This window comes from Chamaea fasciata, unplaced genomic scaffold (genome assembly GCF_029207755.1).
Source record: "Chamaea fasciata isolate MVZ Bird 193981 ecotype frontalis unplaced genomic scaffold, bChaFas1.0.hap1 SCAF_1, whole genome shotgun sequence".
Taxonomy (NCBI): domain Eukaryota; kingdom Metazoa; phylum Chordata; class Aves; order Passeriformes; family Sylviidae; genus Chamaea; species Chamaea fasciata.
The window spans coordinates 104,124,710-104,145,751 of NW_027094086.1; the positions used below are offsets into that span (position 1 = coordinate 104,124,710).

The 21,042-nt window shown below is 42.7% G+C and overlaps 1 protein-coding gene across 17 annotated transcripts in view; it reads right to left on the bottom strand.

The window, feature by feature from the left end:
- The window catches only part of CLASP2 (cytoplasmic linker associated protein 2), a 142,110-nt gene extending 133,213 nt beyond the window's left edge, over window positions 1-8,897 (bottom strand). For 11 of the 17 annotated variants that reach the window (XM_066191779.1, XM_066191687.1, XM_066191683.1 and 8 more), the window contains exon 1: window positions 8,045-8,896. In XM_066191779.1, the coding sequence (XP_066047876.1) occupies window positions 8,045-8,239 (195 nt within the window). In that variant the 5' untranslated portion in view covers window positions 8,240-8,896. Of the gene's footprint in view, window positions 1-8,044 lie in introns of all 17 variants that reach the window. The other 6 variants (XM_066191626.1, XM_066191599.1, XM_066191631.1 and 3 more) reach the window with 1 other exon arrangement.
- Window positions 8,898-21,042: the final 12,145 nt, after the last annotated feature.

The window sequence follows — 21,042 nt, forward strand, 5'->3', positions numbered from 1 at the left end:
GGTTTCATATTCTTAGTTTTCTCTACTCATCTTTCAGACACACTTCTGCTCCCCTATTCCATACTTCTTGCTCCCTTTACTGTTTCCCACTTCAATTCTATCTACTTCCCTCATTCTGCTGAGATCTACCCATATTCCATTCCCTCCCTTAACTCAAAAGCTTGCAGGGACACTAAAGCATGCCCTTGGCCCCATGGGTAGAAGGACACTCCATTTTCCTGGGTCATTTCTTCAACCCGTGTGGTCCTTCAATCCCAGCCATGACATCTTCAGACTCCATTCTCACTGCCACTCAGCAACAGTTGGACAGCTGCCTCTGCTGACAGAAGCCAAAACTGCAGTCCCAGCTGCTAAAGCTACCACATATATCATCTATACTTTAGTCATTTTAGCTGACAAGAAAGTATTATTTCCATTCTCTTGCTTGTTTCACCTTCAAGGGCACTAATGACACACTTCCAGTTCCAATAGTATGATTTTTTTTAATATATATCACATCACATTGCAAGGAGAGAGCAGAGCTGCTCGTATCTAACAAAGCCTTCAAGCTCAACAATTGAAATCCAAATTCATTAGCAAATGCAGAGCCCCCTCTACGTAAAAACACAAGGCTACTGCCTTCAAAATGATGTTTTGCAACTATACTTCGGACTACAAGGTGAGATTCTCCTAAGTATCCAACCTTTGCTACTGTTAGAACTACCTATCAGCTGCAATCTCATTGTCTCAAAAGGGATATAGACTATCAAACATCTGATAACCTTCCCTTCACAATTCTCCTCTGATGGCCAACCACAGAACATTACACCACCGCAGTGCAAGCAACCACACTACCAGAGGATTGCTCACCATATTTCATTTTTATTTGACCATAAAATCACTCATATTCACCTAGAGAGTGACAAGTGTATTTCTCCACTGAAAAGGCTTGGTTTCTTCAGGGGACCTTCCAACAGGCACAATTCCTGGATGTCCCTGTTATGTTGACCTCTCCTGTACTGCAGCCAGAACAAGCGAGTGTAGCGCGCTCATAAAAATTTTAGAGGTTATTAAAAAAAAAAAAAAAGGAAATATGTTTTAATGCCTTTTCCCCAAGTTGGGAACTTCAGCTTCCTATCATGTTTGCCTGCATTAATTACGAAACATTTAGCCAATTCTGAAGAACGCACTGATGTAACCACTCAAAATCATCACTGGAAAATTCAGACTGCAAGTGTGATCTCCAACCTATTCTGTATTATGCGGACAATACAGTATTCTAAAATTTGAGTACTGCCTCCAGCTTGATCCACTACAGGAACATCTCAAGTTTGCTTCACATGTGCATTAAACATTCTTCCCTAATCTAATGTAATAAATTTTTCATAAATATTGTCCAAGGACTGCGAGCAAAATCCAAAAGTATATGATGCAGCAACACCTGCCCTGTAAGCCATTTTTTTTGAGATTGTCTGATAAAAACTTTATTTGCTGCATTGGAAAAAGTTTCAAAGCAGAGCCTCTTTACAAGCAGGGTTCAGTGGGAAGACAATAAGATGTATGGTATTTCTCTTTCGAATAAATAATTAGTTTAAAAACATCTATTTTTTTTCCCCAAAGAAAATTGCAGTCAAAAGCTGTTCTAAGCACATTGATGGTAAAAAAACAAAGAAACACTTTATTTTAGGACTCAGTTCTTTCATAATGATTTAATTCTTTTTGTGCCCAAGGTCTCTTATTTCCTTTCCCATTTCCTCTTATTTAAATTGTATCAAACATACAGTGACCCCCATTCTCTGCTACTTACTCCCACCCCTGCACCAGCTGCTCTGCTGTGGGAAGAGAAGCATCCATGCAGCTGAACAGCATCCCACTTTAGGAAATCAGCCCAACAAACAAACAAGAGAAGGCCTCTTCTCAGCTGCATCTCCTCCCTGAGCCTGTTAGCTGTGCAGCCCCACAAGCATTCCCATCAGAGCAATGCAGGCATGATGCACCAGTACCACTCCTCAGCCAGGGACAGAAACTGCTTGCATCAGCACTGCTGCTAGAATCGCTCGGCTCACACACACTGACTGCTGCGAGCTCTGCCCTGAAGGATGCACTTCTCCTCTTACACACTGCATCGAGCTTGGAAAGGCTCTCTACCCACACCCAAGTCAATCAAACTGCAGGCTAAAAGTGACGGTCCTGTTATCCCTCTCGACCTGCAGACATATTTGATCTGGTGCACTTAAATCTCCCGTAATGTGAATCAAATCAGCTTCCTGAAACACTGGAATATGAATTCAACATTGACAAAAAGCTAACTGCCTCAAGAACAACAGTGAGAACAGAACACCTGGCCACATGAGCAGCAGAGCTGCTGTTTCTACAGTGAGTACAGTTAGGCTGGATAACACAAACTGAAGTTGCAAAACAACTGAGAACTGTCAATTCCACCTCTGGAGGAGATGCCTAAGACTCTGAGACTATATATTCCCCATTCCCAATTAAAGACCAGACAAAATTCGCTTTAATTAAAATAATTAAAACTTTTTGCAAGTGTCCCTTGTCTTCAGGAGACCCATTTGATTATTTGGCTAATATTCAATTGTTGACTTAATGTATTCATAGGCAGCACATACATAGTACATTAAAAAAATAGTAATTATTACTCAAGAAGGAATCAAAACATTTGGTTTGAAAACTAAAACTGGCTTCATATATGGACAGGTCAAAACACATTTTCATTACATAAAAAAAAAGAAAGTCGCTCCCACACAGCCAAGATCAAACAAAACTTGAAGAAAGAAATGAAGAATGAAATTCAGCAAAGAACTCATTTCTTCTTCAACAAAGACATTCAAATTACCACTGTTTGCTAACAAAGAATAAGGAAATACCAAGATCTACACAGTAACTTAAAAATAAAGGTTTAGCTGAGTCCTCCTCTTTTATTCCCTTTCTCTGTCCTGCATGTTAGTTCTACAACTCACTATGGCATTTACCTTTCATGTAGCCTATGCTGGCTCATGTTCAACCTCAGATCCAAAACAACCCACATATTTTCTTCCTGAGGTCTGCTACTCAATCACATGCTGCACATCCTGCATTTGTGCATTATTTGTAATCAAATGTGCGGCCCCACATTTTTAATCTCTGAACTCTCTTTTTTCAGATCTCAATATCTCCATTTTGTTCCATAATTTTGAATTGTAGCTTCCACCTCACACACACACGTGCAGTCAGCCAAGTTTTAACTGCTGCCACCTCTTTGCAAGTACTTCAGACAAGCATCCTAACCACCTGTCTTGACCTATTTGCAGAATTACAGTTCAAATCTTCCCTTCCCTTCTGGAAACTGAAAGCTCTTCCTGCTGGCCTTTTGTCAAACTAAAGACAAACCAAAATAAATACTTGCCAAACTAAGCAAATACAAAAATGCAACTCCAACATTACTGGTATTTTAGTATCTTTTTGGTATTTGGTACTGAGACAAACAAACCTCAGAAAAATCTCACACTTCAAGCCACATAGAATAAAAGATAATTCTAAGGATTTGCCTAAAAGAAACAGTTTATAAATGCTATAGAAAGAGATAGAGTGAAATCAGATTTTCTTCTTCCCATGGCAAACAATCTGCTGCTCTGGCGTAAAACTAGTGATTATTAATTACTCCTCTTCTGCAGCTGAGGAATAAAACAAGCTAAGATACTGACCATAAATGTAAGAAATCCAAAGGTGACTCGCAGTCACAAACATTCCTGATTACTCTTCTCATATAAAATTAACTTGAGAAACTACCACCATTTTAGTCATAGGTTTTTGTTTGTTCTGATCAGGTGTGGTTTGTTTAAAGAACCAAAAGGTGGCTTTAATGCTCAAAAAATAATTTTAACATGGGTAATTGATCAATTTTGGTGTTCTTAAAAGACTCCACAACATGCCAACAACCAAGAATAGATTTGCAAATATCTACTTTAAAAGCAGTATTTCCCTATCCCACATCTCTTCAGCAGAAATTCAAAGCAGATTTCCAGATTACTTGAGTCAGACATAGAACAGTTTGAGTCACCAGACTGCACAGTTAGATAATCTTGTAATTATTTCAAGTGACTACTGAGTATGAGAGAAACCTAACAGATGTGTTAAACAAAACTCATGTATACAAAGATGAATGTCCAGGCTAACCCAGTAACACCAGAAAATATCTATCAGTAGTACCACCCTCAGAATGGATAACTAATTTACTGCTTGAAGTTCACCTGAGAGTCCAAACACAAACAACAGTACTGTTCCCATCTCCTGAGATTGCTAAGTATTTCAGTTAGAGACCAAATACCAGCAGAATAATTTTATCACTCAACTCTCAATACTTTGCATTCAACTTACCTACTCCTATTCCTCACAACCTTGGGAAAACAGTTGAGGGAGGGGGGACAGGGATTGACATACACCCAAAATCCAAAATCTCTGCACTGTAGAAGGAGACAGATTAGACCAAACCAACACAAAATAAACCAGATCACCAAGCAAACAATTTTCAGTTCAGTGAGGAATTCTTTCATTCCAGTGAGATACAAAATAAAAGTTTAAATTATGCACATCTTCTGTGTACTCCTTGATGTTGCAATGCTTCCGAGAGTCTTTGTAAGCCAATCTATCACTGCATAGACATCGTAACTGAAGTCCTCCTAATTCAACATTGACTCATCCCTCTCTGGGTCATTCCCTGTGTTCTGCAACCAATTTTCACTACAACTCTGAAACACCTGCCGATGAGTCAACACATTCTTAATCCCACCTTTTTGTTTTACCAGTAACTCAAGCTAGTAATTGTGTTTTCCACTTCAACGAGCTAGATGAACTCAGAAATTTTCCTATCTGCTCTCTCAGTTTGGAATTGCCAGGTTGTTTATTAAACAACTATAAAGAGTCGCAAATTTCAGAACAGCAAAAGCACTGTCTGTTTTATGTGGCCAAAACCCTTTGGAGATGAGTTAATTCAACCTTGCTGATAACTAGCCCACATTTAGAATTACAGAATCATTTAGGAAAAGGCCTTTAACATCATTGAGTCCAGCTTGCTCACTGAATACTTACTCTCTTTTTCCCCCACTCATTATCAAGCCTGCTAAGCCAACCCTCCTACTACCTCCTTCTGGTTACATGAGCCAAAAACTTTCTAGGGTGGCATATCATAGAAAGTTTTCTCTTGAAAGGCACTGTTGAGAGCTGAGACCAGATCTCCCAGGTCATGCATCTCCTCTTTCAGTAAGGTCAGCAGAGTGTACTGCATGCAAGAACTGAGCTTTCTGTGGGAATAAAACATATGGCACATTCAGGGCAAGTCACATTAGTTATATCCCCTTATTATCCATACCCATCACCAAGAGCAGAAATAATGCTCCCCCTCAAAACTTCCTCCAGCATTCCCCACTTGTATCTCCAATTCATCTAGCTCAGCAGTTCTGAGTCTCCAGACATTATCACTGCTTGTGATATCACCAGTCATGCCAGCTGGGAGGTATTCGTTACTTTGGGACTCTGGAGACCTGCAAAACCTTTAGCAAGATACAAAAGAAACATGATAAGCAGAATTGTTTAAGTGCTCCATGTATCTATTTCTCAGTTAAGGGTGACCAACAATATATTAAATAATACAGCAATCAAAAATCACTAGGTTTTTTTTTGAGGAGACACATAAGTCTGTGGCATTCACTACTTTCTATTGTTCAGGGCCTGAGTGTAATAACAAAATAGGATGCAACATCTAAATCTGTAACATCTATGCTTGCATGAGACAAAATACACAAGTAAAATACAAGCCATTTTTCTACAATACTAATCTTTATTTTGAAGCAGCATATGCTGGCAGTCACTACCATAGCCAGGAACACTGGAACTGCACCCAAGACCTTGTGCAGTTGCCATGAATATAATCACAGCATCTTCCAAGCTGTAAGGGACCCACAAGAATCATTGGGCTCAGCTCTTAAGTGATGGCCCCTACAGGGACTGAACCCGTGAGTACCACAATGCTCTAACATACATGACATGCTTTGAAACACAACAAAGAGCCAGCAGTGAGCAGACACAAAGAAGATGTAACAAAAAATACTTCAAGGATTTTGCAAGCTATCTTTAAAATTCTTAGTATTTGTAATACTCATACATTCTGCATGACTCTTTTCAGTGGTACCCAGACACGTAATAAGGGCAACAGGCTTAAACTGAAACACAGAAGTTCCACCTGAATACGAGGGAAAAATCTGCTTTTCTTTGAGGGTGACAGAAGACTTTAACAAGCTGGCGAGATAGGTTGTGGATATCTCCTCTGGAGATATTCAAAACCCACCTGCCTGTGATTCTGTGCAACCTACTCTAGGTGAACCTGCTTTAGCAGGCAGGTTGGAGTAGGGGATCTCCCTCCTGTGACTGATGCTTGCAGAGCACTGCATAATTCTCATTCATCCCACAGTCCAAACAGCTAAGGAGTCCTGTCACCTTGTATCAACAGCAAGCAAAATGTCTTGCACTATGAAAAATACATCTTGAAAATTGAATTTCCAGTCTTAATGCCTAATTCTATTAATTTACAAGTGCAGGAAGAAACTTTTACATTAGCCTGTTAAGTAAGTAGCTAGCCCTCTTCATGAAAAAGAGTATTTTTAAAGATCTGTCTAGGTTTCACAGTAATCAATATCATCACCAACAGCTGCCCTCAGATGACGAATTTAAAACCAAATAAATTGTATTTGTCCAGCACATACTACTTCCTCAAGCTAACCCGACCTTTACTGACATACATGCTTCCAAAATAAATAATTCATATGCGCAAATGGAGTTAAGCCTTTATTATTTTCAGACCTCAAACTCAGAAGTTGCTACGTGCAAACACTGGCGGATTAAAGTCAGTGGAGGGGGAGGGGAAAAAAAAATCTATTTCAGGAACATACTGCCCTTCGAGGTTACTCTGCGCCCTCCTGCTGTGTCTCAGAAAATAGGAAAAGAAGGGAGAACGCGCTCACTGCAGTGAGTTTTAAGGTCCAAAGTGCGGGTCGATCACGTTGGGAGAGCAGGGCGGAGCCGGCCCGGCCGGGAGCCCCGGGCGCGCAGCGCGGCCCCGCAGCGCCCCCCGGCGGCGGCACCGCGCGCCGGCCCCGGCCGCGCCGCGCACACGCACAGCGGGGAGGAGAAAATAAAAAATAAATAAATAAATAAATAAATATTTTTAAAAATCGCCAATGCGAACACGATTGTCCTTGGCACTAAAACTGCGCTTTCAATCGCCTTATCGTCTGACCGACGTCAGAACAACTCGCAAGCGTTAACATTGTGAGGGAGTGATCGCTCTTTTCCCGTGGCTCCGTCTAAAAGACACACACACACACATAGGAAAAAGCGAAACGTGAGTCATCATCGGGCCGCTGCGAGGATACTCTATAACTTCCCAGGTACGAGAAAGTCACCTAAAGACGATATAAACAACCTTAAACTTACAGTGGGAACCCCAAGAAACCAATTATTCCTTAAATCGTCTAAAATACACACAGCGTGATACAAATCCGGTGGAGCAGCACTCTTTACGGCCTGCAGAAAACGATGGCAATCCCATGAAACGTTACACTCAAGTACAGAGACCATGGAATGGGAGTGGTAGAGAGAAAAAAAAAAAAAAAAAAAAAAGAAAAATAATCATCACATATCTTGTTTCTGAGCAAGAGACACAACCCGAGTGTGTACTATACTTGCGGAGGGGGGGGGGGGGGTTTAACATTATGCCGTAAAAACACCCCTCAAATCCAAACCAAAACCAAACCAAAACACCACCTAGCCAACGATAAAGGCAAAACCAAAACCCCTATTACTGTTTCTTTAAGGACTGACGGATAAAATCAATAAAACATTAACCACCCTTCCAAAATTTCGGAATTCCCCTTTGTGCGGGGAGGGATAGAACTGGCACAAATGTAGTTTTACTTCTGCACCTACCTGAATTAAAAAGTAACCCGGGGCTCCGTACCTCCCTACCATGATGAATCATGGTCTTCCCGTACCGAGCCCCGCCGAGCAGCCTCACCTTAAAATTACTGGAGTTGACCCACGCTGTTAATTCGTCGATCACTTTGTCAAGGCGCTGCTGGTCCTGTTCCACATCGGGGGACCTCGCCGGGTCGCCCAGGTACTCCAGCAGCTCTTGGCCGACCTGCATCCTGCGGCCCACGTCCTTCTGCTGTACCTGCTCGCAGAAATAATCCATGCCGGCAGGCTCCATCTTCGGACGCTACGGAAAAGTTTCTTCGTAGGCGAGCCGAGGGCCTCAGGGTCGGAAGCGCGGGCAGGGCAGGGCGGGCGGCGGGGGCGCGGACAGGCCTGCCGTCCTCATGGAGCCGCTGCCGGCGCTGCCCGCCCCGGCTCCGCGCCCGCCGCCCCCATGCGCACTCGCAGCCCCGCAGGGGGAAGCCCCCGGCGGGAAGGGACCGCGGCACTGCGCAGGGCTCGCCGGGAGCCGCTCACTCCTGCTCACGGCTTTCCAGCCGCCTCCGCTCCGTCCCGAGGGATCCCGACAGGGCTCCCTGCCGCCGCCCCTCCTCTTCCCCCGCCGGGGAACGGCAAATAGAGCTCGAGAACCGGCGCTGCGGCTGGAGGGGCTCACAGGCACCGGCGAGGCCGGGGCGGACCTCTCATACTCCTGACGCCGCGGCCTCCGGTGCCTCCTGCACGCCCGCGGGGCGGCTCCCAAACTTTCGTCCCGGCGGGTCTCAGCTCCGCCCGCTCCCCTCCACCGCGAGCCGGACCGGAGCGGGACAGTCCCCCAGAGAGCCGCTCACGCTTCGCCGCTCCTTCCCCCGCCGGGCTCTGCGGCGCAGCGCAGCCTCCGTCCCGTGGAAGTTGCGCCTCCCGCCGCCGCTGCCGCCCCGGCCGGCGCCAGGCGGACACACCGGGCGTGGCCCGCGCAGCCCCGCCTCCCGCCGCGGCTCCCGCTTCCCCTGGGAGAGCGCGCGCCCGCCTCCCGCCCCGCGCTGCGGCGGGACGGACGGTCGGGGGGGCGGAAGGACGGATGGACGGACGGACCGATGGCCGGACGGACGGATGGATGGACGGATGGATGGATGGGTGGGCAGAGGACGGCAGTGCGCGCTCCCGCCGGGCGCTCCCCCGGGACCCCTGCGGGTCGTGTCCGGCGGCAGTGGGAGGCGCATGCGCCCTCCGCCCCGCCGATCGCCTCGGTGCCGGTCCGGCGCCCGTGGGGAGAAAGGGGAAGTGTCGGAAAAACGGGGGAAGAGGTGTGAAAGCTGCTGGGATTGAGTGCTCTCCTCCCTTCCTCTCTTCCCCTTCCGAGCGCGGTCCTGACTTTGCCCAGCGATGCCCTGTAACCCCTCCGGCCTTGCTCAGTTCCCAGGTGTAAGGTGGGGAGATCCCTGTGGAGCCATCCCGATGCTCCCGGTGTGGTGGGCTCTGCAGCGTTGCTGTCCGCAAAATCGGGTTCCTTATCCGGAATTCGACAACACTCCAAAGAGACACGGATTATTAAATTCAGAGTTGCACAAGCCTGGGTCCTCAGTGCTATTCCATAAATCCAGGGCAACCCACCGGACTGTCCGCGCCGTAACTTACACTGAATCACGCTTAGGGTTGAATGGGACCTCTCCAGATCATCTAGCCCAACCCCATGGGCAGGATCACGTAGAGCAGGTAACACAGGCACGCATCCAGACGGGTTTTGAATGTTTCCAGAGAGGGAGACTCCATGAACTCCCTGAGCAGCCTAGTACAGGGCTCCACCACCTTCAACATAAACAAGTCCTTCCTCAGGCTGAGGTGGAACTTCTTGTGTTTATTTTATGGCCATTGTTTTAATTTTTGGCCCCTACTCCTCCTCCTCCTGTCGCTGGGCACCACTGAAAAAGAGTCCGACACCATCCTCTTGGCACCTGCCTTAGAGATATTTATCTGCATTAATGAGATCCTCGTTCAGTCTTCTCTTCTCTAGACTAAACAGGCCCAGCGCCTGCAGTCTCTCTTCATAAGACATGCTCCAGACCCCTAATCATCTTTGTGGACTATCTTACTGGACTATCTCCAGTAGCTCCTTGTCTTTCTTGTGCTGAGAAACCCAGAACTGTACACAGAAGTTCATAGATGGCAATTTCCCAAGTAAAGCCCCAGCATGGCTGACCCACATGCAGACCACCAGGAATCCACTTGAATTAAAATAGAGACCCTTAAGTGAGGAGCTGTGACTTTAGGTGTTGTTTCAGGGCCAGTTTAAACTGGTCCAAGTCCTCTTGATGGTGGGAAAGGCAGCCCTGTCCTCTCTGTCCCTCTGCATTGGTCTCTGAGCCCTCTGAAGGTATGATAATGGCTCTTACATGCAGGGAAAGGAAAGCTGAGGAGGTCACTCTTCCCCTTCTCTCACCCCAACTGCCCCACTTGGCCCCTGTCTTGTCCCCCATGCCAGACCCTGCACACACCGACCACTTGGCTTTATTTAAGGGGCTAAATGAGCTGGTGTCAGAGAGCTGGGCCGGCCCACGAGTCCTATGGGCAGAAGCATAGGACTCGAAGATGGTAAGTGTAACAACCTCCAACAGTAGCAGTGGATGGTGATGTTGGCCTCCTGCCCCTCTGATATTAGGAGGGTTCACCTTACACCAAACTGGACGCCACTGCTGATACTGGCAGTCCTTCTCTTCCCTGCTGTCATGTATACAATTCATCCCTTCCTTACACCAGAGTTGGTTTTTATTTGTCTTCACTTAAACAGTTCAGAGAGAAAATATTTTTATTCATTTTTCTCCCTTTTTAAAAATCACATACCTAGCTTTTTTGCTGATTCAGATTCCTAAATTTTCTCACTCGGGGGTTAAGCAAGTATCAGAGTTGGAGCAGGTAAAGCAGAAGCAGACAGCTGGAAGATAGATGGGGAAGATGAGGGCAATGACAGCCTTTGTGCTATGAAAACTCAACATAGTTCCAAGACACCAGAGTCTGGCTATCTCACTTGTCTTGTTAGCCCTTACACTGAGGAAGAGTGAACCTGCAGGAAAGCAAGGTACTCCCTTCATTTGCCTGCTGGATTTTGACTGAGGAACCACACCTGCAAATTGCTGCTTCACAGCAATGTAAACCAAACTAAATTGGTGCTACAGTGTTCCTTCTTGTCTGCTTCTCACAAATCCTTTTCTCAGGAATTCTCCACTTTCCTTCTGTCCCACTGACCTGGGGAAAAAAAAAAAAAAAAAAACAACAAAAAAAAAGAAAACTCTCCATCCACAAGTGTGGCAGGAGGCAAGACAACAAGAAGCCTTTTGTTGATTTTGGTGAGATGCAGCAAACTGAGGATCCCATGCTTTATCAATTTCTAGGCATTACAATAATGAAGATGATTAAAAAGATTGAAGATGCCTTTAAAACAGAAATCTATGTATTTACTTTGAGCTTATTATAATTTACAAGATTATGAACTGCTTATCATGTTTTCACAATGAATTTCCCGGTGCACTTATTAAAAACGGTATTTTGGATGGAGCTGAATAATTCTTGTCTTGTGTGTGCACTGCCACTTATGAAGATAGGGAATTACAGGTTGCTTTTCTAGGAAAATGTGACCCAAGAAACTTCTGGAAGTGAAAGAATAAATCTCAGAAAAGTTAAACTGGATTGCTATATTTTTAATCAGTGCACTAGAATCTGACTTACTGGTGTTGTATGTTTAACAAGCAAATATCTTGCTATGAAAGTTTTAAAAGTAATTGTTGGCCTAATAATATTGGCTAAATAGAAAAGAACTGAGTAGATACTGGACTTTTGGAGTATTAATAGCTCTAAACAATTTCTGTCCTTGTTCAAACTATCTGAAAAAAAACCCCAAAGTGATATAAAGTTCACTTTTCATTACAGTCCACGTTAAGGTCAATCTCTGAAGAAAGAAAATCCTAAGCAAACGGGGGTAAAGCTCGTCGCGCTCTTTCTTTGAATTTCTCTCAATTCAAAGCAAATACACTGATTAGGTAATCCAGTTGCTGTGACTAGCATTGAAACTGAGGGGAAGGGTAAAGTATAATAAGACACACTTGAAATATCAAAACTATTTTGTCAACTCAAAGACGGCATTGCAAAGCTATGCTAAGGGCAAAAAGTCATGCTGGGCTATGTGGCCTTCCTTTTTTTTTTTTTTCCCATTTCACGAAATAAGTGTTTTCTTAAAAACCACAGTAGAAAATAATTGCCTTGCTGTAAAATCAGAGGATTAGATCACTGTATTTCATCCTGTGATCCTGTGACTACCTGCCATGACTACTGCCTTTGTACAGTGTTGATCATGGATACACAGTTTTGTTGTACTGTCATTGATACAACAGCAGAAAATGGATATCGTTGTTATTTCTGAGGTGTTTTGCTATGATTAAGGCAATTTCATTTGAAACCTAGCATGGAGAGGAATTTTTTTTTTTTTTTTTTTTTTTTTTTTTTTTTTTTTTTTTTTTTTTTTGTGTGTGGGATCAATAAATATTGGTTGACTTTTTCCTCTGCAAACAAATAGCTTTTGGATTTATAAAGCTTCTGAATGCTCATTTCCTTTTTTAGCAAGGCAGGCGTAGCACTCAAACACTGAATCTAGAGCAGTCCCTCAGATTGTACAAAGGACATGATTTTGTTGTAGATGTTCTCACACAGTCCTAGTGGACTTTATACCTAGGGCTGTGGGCTAGGCTCCAAAAAGAAGGCATTTTCATTCAAGCCAAAGATCTTTTAAAGCTTCTTATTCTCATTTAAGGAGATTGCTTCCTCTGGAATGCAAACTTTTTGATATGCAAGCATGTGAGCATAAATCCACTACTCTTGTGTATTTGTACAATGCATAATATTTTGTAGAGCAACTAAGCCCTCTAATTTAAGGCAGAATCAAAATTTCCTTCAGTTTTCTCACTGTGACTTGCTAACAACCAAAGCAATTACAGCAGGGGCTGAGGTAAATGACACTAATCCAGTGAGGTGCATTTCCAACCTGAATTGCACACCAAACCTGTTTCTACGCCCCCATCCCATCTGAGTGTGCTGCACAATTCTCGCACGTCCTATCCTGTTCTGAAAAAGGTGAGAGCCGTACCAGCGGACTGGGGAGGGAGGATGCCATGCTCTTTGTTCCTTTTCGGCTGATAAGAAAGCATGCAGCATGCTTTAGACTCTGTTCTACCCTCCTTCCTTTGCTAGCAGTAAACCTTAACAGGCTCAGAGCTCATGCAACCTGGTTATCGATTTTCTGTAGCAGGCCTGTCAGTCACTGCAGCAGAAAAGCTACTTCCATAGACTGACTTCCCCTTCTGAGAAACCCTTCCCACACAGAGGAAATGATTCCATTGCTGAAAGAACCATAAAAATCCCCTAAAAAGCCTCTGGTAAAAAGTTCTCTTCATCACAAATAGCGAGCATGGGCCATAATAATAAAAATAGAGTGAATTTAAACATGAGTCACTCAGAAAATTCCCATAAATTCCACTTGATGTAGCCTCAGTTGACACTGAAGAAATTATGAGAAAGTTGTCCTTCCTGTTGGATTCCCCAGGAGCTGGGTCAGCACTTCTACAACATGCTCCACCCTGGGTGACTTGAATCAAATGTTCAGATTTTGTCTTGGATGTGGTGCCTTTCAGTCATGTACCACCTTTTAATGTCTTCTGGAAGAACCATAGACTTTTATTTTTTTATGAGTTGGAGATCAGTACACTGAGGGTTTTCTTAATACTGTTAAGAGGTAACAGACTGTTCTATTTTAAGAAGAAATGTGGCAGACTTTGTTATCCATGTTGTATAGGTTTAGTTTGCATCTTTTCTGTCATTCTTTGCAAAAGGACGATGTGTATCCTTTCAAGCTGAATTTATCACTGTTGATAACTTTAGAGTATCATTTGAATTCCTCTGTCTGAGATTAACAATATCAGAATAATGAAGTAATAAATATCTTTTGGATATAAGTAAATAATCCATAAAGGATTGTTCTGATGATGATGTTGCAATATATGCACCAAGCTAGTTGAAGACTTGCCCATTTTTCTCACAAGGTCTTAAAGATGAAATCAGATGTAACTGTATTAAAAATGTACTTGGTGAACTCAGCCACATTTAGGCTTGTGCCATGAATATTCTTGAAATTACATATTTAATAGAGATTGCTTTCATATGCTTGTTTATAAAACAGTCAGGAGCTGAAACTAGTAGTCTGGTATTTTTCCTGTACGTATGAAGTTAATTTGATCACAGAAATGAAGTGTGAGGGGGATCAGTCTGATAGCTGATTACTGGATTACTCCAAGGCATTAATTTGTTCCTTATTGTCAAATATGTTTTAACATGTAGACACTGCAATTAAATAATCCACCCTGATAAATCTTTTATGAGTAATTTGCTAATTTTCTTGATTCATGTGATATAGAGAAGGAAGAACAAATAAAAAACTACCGGTGATAAAAAACAGTGTCAGAATTAACATGTAAGTGACATCTTGTCTTTCATCTTGTTAGCCTACCATGCCTCATATAATCACTCGAAGCACCGGTGCATAACTTGGCATCCTTTATGCCCTTTTTGTACAGTGACAGAGATATTTGTCTCTAGTGATAGAAGTGTTTGACTGTGGTTTGTCAAGCAAAGGTTTGTGTCTGTTTTGTGCAGCAGGTTATTTGCTAGACTTTTATCAATTATGCGGATTTTCTGTCTTTAAATTTCTACAAAGGAATATAGTATGCCAGTGTCCTGTGTAAAACCTTAATTGCTGTGTAATTATTTCATGTTGTGTTGGAAAAAATCTGGGATGCTGTAGCTCAACATAATATAGTCCATTGATATAAAATTTTCTGAATTTTTAAACTTAATAAATTAAACTTTTAGTTAAAATACCTGTGAAAACTATTTCAATATAGATGCAATTACCTTTGTATTGTAATGCTACTCTTTGTAACAGCAGCATGAAAGAACTAGAAAAGGATCCAAAATATTTGTGTCATCTGACCTGAAAAGTAAAAGCTGGTGAGCACACAGTGTACTGCAGAGCAGTATCAAGGGACCTGTAGCTGGGTGCATTTTGGCCTTGGGATGGCAAAATCTCTGTTCTTGGAAAACAAATCATGGCATTTTCATTATCTGGAGGAAGATTGCAAGACAGTGAATGCACTGAAGAATATGAAAAAACGCGCAGAACAGAATCTTTCTCATTACATAGCTACAACTCACCAAACCAGGCAGAGCAGTGATACTCATCCTAGTAACACCAGTGCAGTGCCAGACTCTGCCCCCGTTTACACAAAGCAGCCCACTTCTCACTGCATGGGAATGAGAAGGGGAAGAGAAGAACACGTATAATCTGATTTGTTGGACTCTGGTTGGGCTTGCTTTTGTTTCTGTAATGCAAGTCCGTCTATAAATAAGACAGACTCAGCAGTCATTTACTACTCACGGAACTCCGACATCAGCAGTATTGATCCAAGGAAGGCTTTCTCAGGTAAGCTATTGCAGGGTTCTTCCTCAAATGGGGAGAAAATTTTCTAAACATACATGTGGTTTAACGCATACTGACGCATTTACATACACATAGTTTAAAATGACTTTTTTTTTTTTTTTCCCTAAAGAACTGTGTGCATTTACATGTTGGGATTAGGCTGGCTGAATTTTTTTGGCTGTTGCCTGATTCTGACGTGTTTTTCCGCTGTAGTTTGCTCAAGTTGTCTGTCTGCTTGAGAGCTCCCTCTCGTGGTGGACTCTCCTCTAAGGAGATTCCCGACCAAGTATTCCCGACCGATGGCATAAGGTTGGAACCTTTTTTTTTTTTTTTTTTTTTTTTCCCCTTGGCTGTCACTTCTTCTCACAGAGAAACCTACCGGTTTGTACGGATGCAAATATCAGTCGGTATTTTGGGAGGGAATTTCCGTAAATGAGTATACATATGCAAGAAATATTCATCTGTGCTCTAGGGAGAAAAATTGTCATGAATGGTTTTATTTTTTTGCCCTGAAAACAGTACATTACTGTCCTTCTCTAGAATGGTTTTGGATCTCTTGTATCTGGTGCTGCTGAACCTGCTGTTTAAAGCAGACTCTACTCACTTAAGGCCATCAGCAGCTTTGACCAAATACCCACTAGTATGGGTCTGTCCTGAACAAGGGTGTGTTTTTATTAAATTTATTTGCAATTCAGACCTGTCACCCATTCTGGGCAGGAGAAGTACTAAGGGTTTCAGGAAGAAAGGTTCAGGCATTCTCCTCTCTCCTTCCCTCCCTCCCCCACCCCAGATCCTGATCTCCTGGGAAAGGCTGAGCATCTGCAGCATGACAGGCTAAAGCAGCAACCACAAACGCTGCAAACCTCTCGCACAGTGCGCTGGGGCCATTGCGGGCTCTTTGTGTCCCCTGGGAGAGATGCCGAGTCCCGGCTTTTTGGTACCTGCACCGGCCGACACGCGGCGATGTCAGAGCTGCTTCTAAGAGTGCACACGGAGCGCACCAATTCTCCCTGTTTTCCTCTGTCTAAAGTCATAGCCCGCACAAATCTCCCAAGCTAGGTGGGATTATGCATTTTAGAGCGAATATTTAAATGAGATAAATAGCTATAAATACAGCTCTGAAAATAATAGCACTGTAGGTCGAGCAAAATAGTGGGAAAAGTAAGGTTGATTAAGGGGAAAGGCAGGAAGATTGCTTTCATGTATGTGGGTTCTGAATTGGACTCTTTTAATTGTAAGTAGTTGAATTTATGGTATTTTAATGATCAATAAATAGACCATTTGTCAAGAAAATACAGCTTTTAGTCACATCTAAAGGTCATCTAACTGGAAAACAAGCAACAAAACCACATGAATCCAAGCAGATCAAAATCACGCAATTTTGAAAACTAAGACTAGATTCAGATCCTATGCCTCTGACCAGTAGTAGGGATTGGACTTGTTATTTTGGAGCTTTTTTTGTTTATTTGCAGAAAGAGGAAGAGATACTGATGTGATATGGATGGGATCTCTTAAAGAAAGCACGTGGAAATAAGTAATAATTACTCAAAGTAATAGAAAAATTTCTTAAAGTTAAAATGTACTGTAATTATTAAAATGTAATATTATTGTTAGAACTTAAAAGAGAAATAGTTATAAAAACATACAGTTATAAAAACATATGCACAAATTTAATTAAAAACCCACCATGTTTAAAATAATTATGCAGAACAGCCTCCAACTTTTCTTTGGTGTTTATTGAACCTATGTAGATTTTCAGTTTACTTCCAAATAAATCCTATAGCCACTAATTTTAGCAGTGAACTTGACAGTGCTGGGTTAATGATTGGACTTGATCATCTTAAAATTCTTTTCCATCCTAAATGATGCTATGATTTTAAATTACTTGCGTCTAGCAGATACCTTTCTACACACCCATATAAGAAATTTGTTATTCATTTGCCCTAATCCAGAAAGTTGCAGTTAGAACTTCCATAAGCCAATGCTTAGGTGCCAATTTATTGATATTTTATTTAAAAATTAGGTCACTTTACCATTTCTACATTCTATAAGGGAAATTATTAGAGAAGTGAATGTACAGATTGGAAACACAGGCACTTTGAAAGACAAAATTTCTTAGAATCAGATTATGAATAGGGGTTTTGTTCCCCTTTTAGAGGCTCTATTTTTCCACTGAGAGAACTCAGTTATCCCACATTGCAGGTCTGGGGGAATATTTCACTAAAGATGAATCAAGAAAAATCTGTCACAATATAGGAAACACTATAACTTTTTTAAAATATAAAATCCCAAGTAATATATTGCAAATTTGTAGCAGCAACAGTAGACTCTTTTTAATCTGCTTTTGACTGAGTAATGATGATGTCTGTGATGTCTCAGTTATGAATTCCCTTTTTTTTCAATATTGCATGAGTCGCAGCAGAGACATTCTTGTGTTCATTGCCAACATTTAAAGACAATAACCAGCCTATTTAGGAGTAAATTCCTATTGAAATCAAAATTTCAGCCTACAAGTGTTTCTGCACACAAACGTGCCCTGTGCTATGGATTTTCCAGAACATACACCCCGTGCATGTGGGCAAGCATGTCAGTGCTCCAAGTGACAACAGAGGGAAAGCCCTACCATCCCCAGCATGGTACACACCTGACTTTGCAGTGGATGTCTGAGCCACCTCTTGTGTTGACTCTAAGAGTTGTTGTGCCAGATGCTCATAGCAAATCAAGAATGTATAGAAATGAGGGTGACTAGCTAAAAAACTTTTAGTTTAACCATATTTTTAGTTTGTTCAGTTTAGATACCTGCTTACATTAAACATTTTGGCTAATTTTAAACTAGTTTAAATGCCAGTCTACAGCCTGATCCTTTTGGAAGTAAAAGACTGTGAAACCTCTGCTAAAATAATATCATTTTAGTGACCAATTTAGAAGCTTGTGGGTTAATAAAACAATGTTCTTTGTTCTTAGGTCTTGACAATGTAACTTTTATTCAAGGATCTTGGTATCAGGCAGATGGATGCTCTTGTAGGTTTGTGTTGAATCCTGTGAATGGCACAGGGATCACTGCAGCAAAGACTGCAGCCAGAGCAGGCTGCTTTGTAAGGGAAGGAAAGCCACCAGCTGGGGAAGCTGGAGTAGGGGTGCCACCGAGCCCTGTGCTGGAGCAAGGTGAGCAGAGCTGTCCCCTGGTAGTGCCAGGGTCAGCTGGGGGGCTGCTACACCAGTCACAAGGCAGGTTCCAGTTCAAAACAGGTGTCTGACTTGGGCATACCATGTACTTCTGCTGAGGGTAACAGATGGAGCTTAAGCAATGCTCTCAAGTAAGGCAAGGAGGCCTCCAAAGGGGCTTCTCACAGCTCTTTCTCACCCACCAGCTTTTCTCAGCCATGTGATCCAAGCTTGTACAGCTATACCACATCAGTGCTGGGTTCCAGCACAGGCAGTCAGGCCTCTGCTGGGGGAATGCACTCAAGGATCCTCATACTGTCGATTTAATGAACTAGTTTCTTACCTCTGTATATATGGCAATATATATTTAATGATGTTTTTGTAGTCTCTGACTTCTTGCGTGCAATTAAAATAAACCAGTTTCTTACCTTTGTATATACTCTCTTGTTTTCTGAAGTGTAAAAATACATGTTTCTTTATGTGCATGAAAATAGCAGTATTCTTTTGTCTTAAAAGCTTTAAACATTTGAATGTAGAACTCCTATCCCACTTCTGTCACAAAGCTACATGGCAAAGGAGGATTAAGAGCAGTAGAACCAGTCCATCCAAACTACGGGTTTAGGATGGACCTGGATGACAACATCTAAAATTTCAGCAGAGAATCTGATTTTACACCCACAGTTCACTTTTATTCATCTCTGTGGCTTTGCTGTAGAACCCTTGGATGTCTAAGGACTGGTTTCAAAACTTCAGCTGCAGACTTGCATTGAGTTTCAGAAACCCAGAAAATCCTGTTATGATGAGGCTTAGTGTCAGCTCTTACCTAAGGACAACTTCCCTTGAGTGCAGTGAGTTGCTCAAGTATGAACTTCTGAAGTATGTCCAAAAATAGGAATGAAGCACATCTTTGCAATGGCTACAATTCCTCATATTTATGAAAGCAATCCTGGGGAATGTTGACATTTTCAAAACTAGCATCCAGTTATATGTATATTTGGGGGAAAAAAAATGAGGCATACTTCAACAGAAAATGTTTTATTCTCCCAACCTTATTTTTCTGAAGCATGTATGGTAAAAGTGCTTTCCAATATTCCACCTTACTTCTTCGAGCAAACACTTTAATCGATCAGATTTTGGTAACTGAAAAGACTTTTTGAAAACTTGTGACATTTCTCACATTTTGTAGCACAACTTTCCTTTCCCTGGGATCCTGGAGGTTCCACAACCACTGTGCTCTCTGGGTTTCACAGAGACAGATTAGACCAGCAACATTCTCCTTCTTTGATGCAATGTAATTGATATCTTGATGCTGCTTCAAGAAGTGCTAACTTGAGCCTAGAGAATGAAGCAGATACTCTGGCTATGTCTATACTCCATTTGAGGTTACTCTATCCATGTTCACACTGCTGACTGCAGCATGCTTCCAGGGATGTCCATACATAGGGATTTGCTATAGTTATATCAGAAAGAGAAATCAGACCTTTTGGCTTTGAAAGCATTTTTGAGTGCATATTTGTGCAGCCTGGTGTGTTTCAAGATGCATGTTTGTGCAGACCAAAAGCTCCCTTCAAGGCAGTGTTGCAGGAAGAATGGTATTTGTGTGGTTATGACCATATTCCTGGCCAGGCCAGGAGCTTTATTCAAGGAGAGTTATTCAATACAAAATACTTTTCCTGTTCTCATTAGCATGAGTTGTAGCCAGAGCCCGTCACAGTCAGCTCCAGAGAGTCTTGCTAGGCAGTGCTTGGTGTCCAAGGGCCTGGTGCCCCGCTGGCATTGCTGGAGGAAGGTCTGCAGCTGCAGGTGAAAGCCAAAGTGAAAACAGGTATAGCTGCTGTGGCTGCATTTGTCTACAAACAACCCTGCTTTGTGCTTGTCACTGTAGGTGCAGGGCAGACTCTGGCTCCGACAGTCACCAAGCACTTGGCCCTTCTGGAGCTGGAGTGTGGCCTCCTCTCCTGTGCCCTCTCGCTGTGTAGTCAGCCGAGCAAAGAGGACAGCTGAACACCCCACCTGGGCTGCAAGGATACCTGAAGAAGCACATGGCAGGTGAAGCTGGGTGCTGGTGGTGCAGGCTGTGGTGTGGCCCTGTCACTGTCCTTGCAGCAGGGCCCAGACCTCCCCATTTCATGCACTGGTGGACACGAGAGGAGCATCCTCTGCTGCCTTACTGAGGTTGCCCTCTCTGCCTCAGGGTGTGCATAAATAATTGATGCTCTCTGGCCTCAGGCAGTGTACAGTCTAGTGGAAATACAGCTGAGATCACAAAACCTCTATCAGAAACCTTAGTTTTAACTATATCTACCTTCCATGCTGAGACATGGCCATTGCATGAAAAGCCAAGAACACAATTATCAAAAAAATTTTCCTGAGTCATAACTGTGTCCGGTAGTCCATGTGAATGACTAATCCAA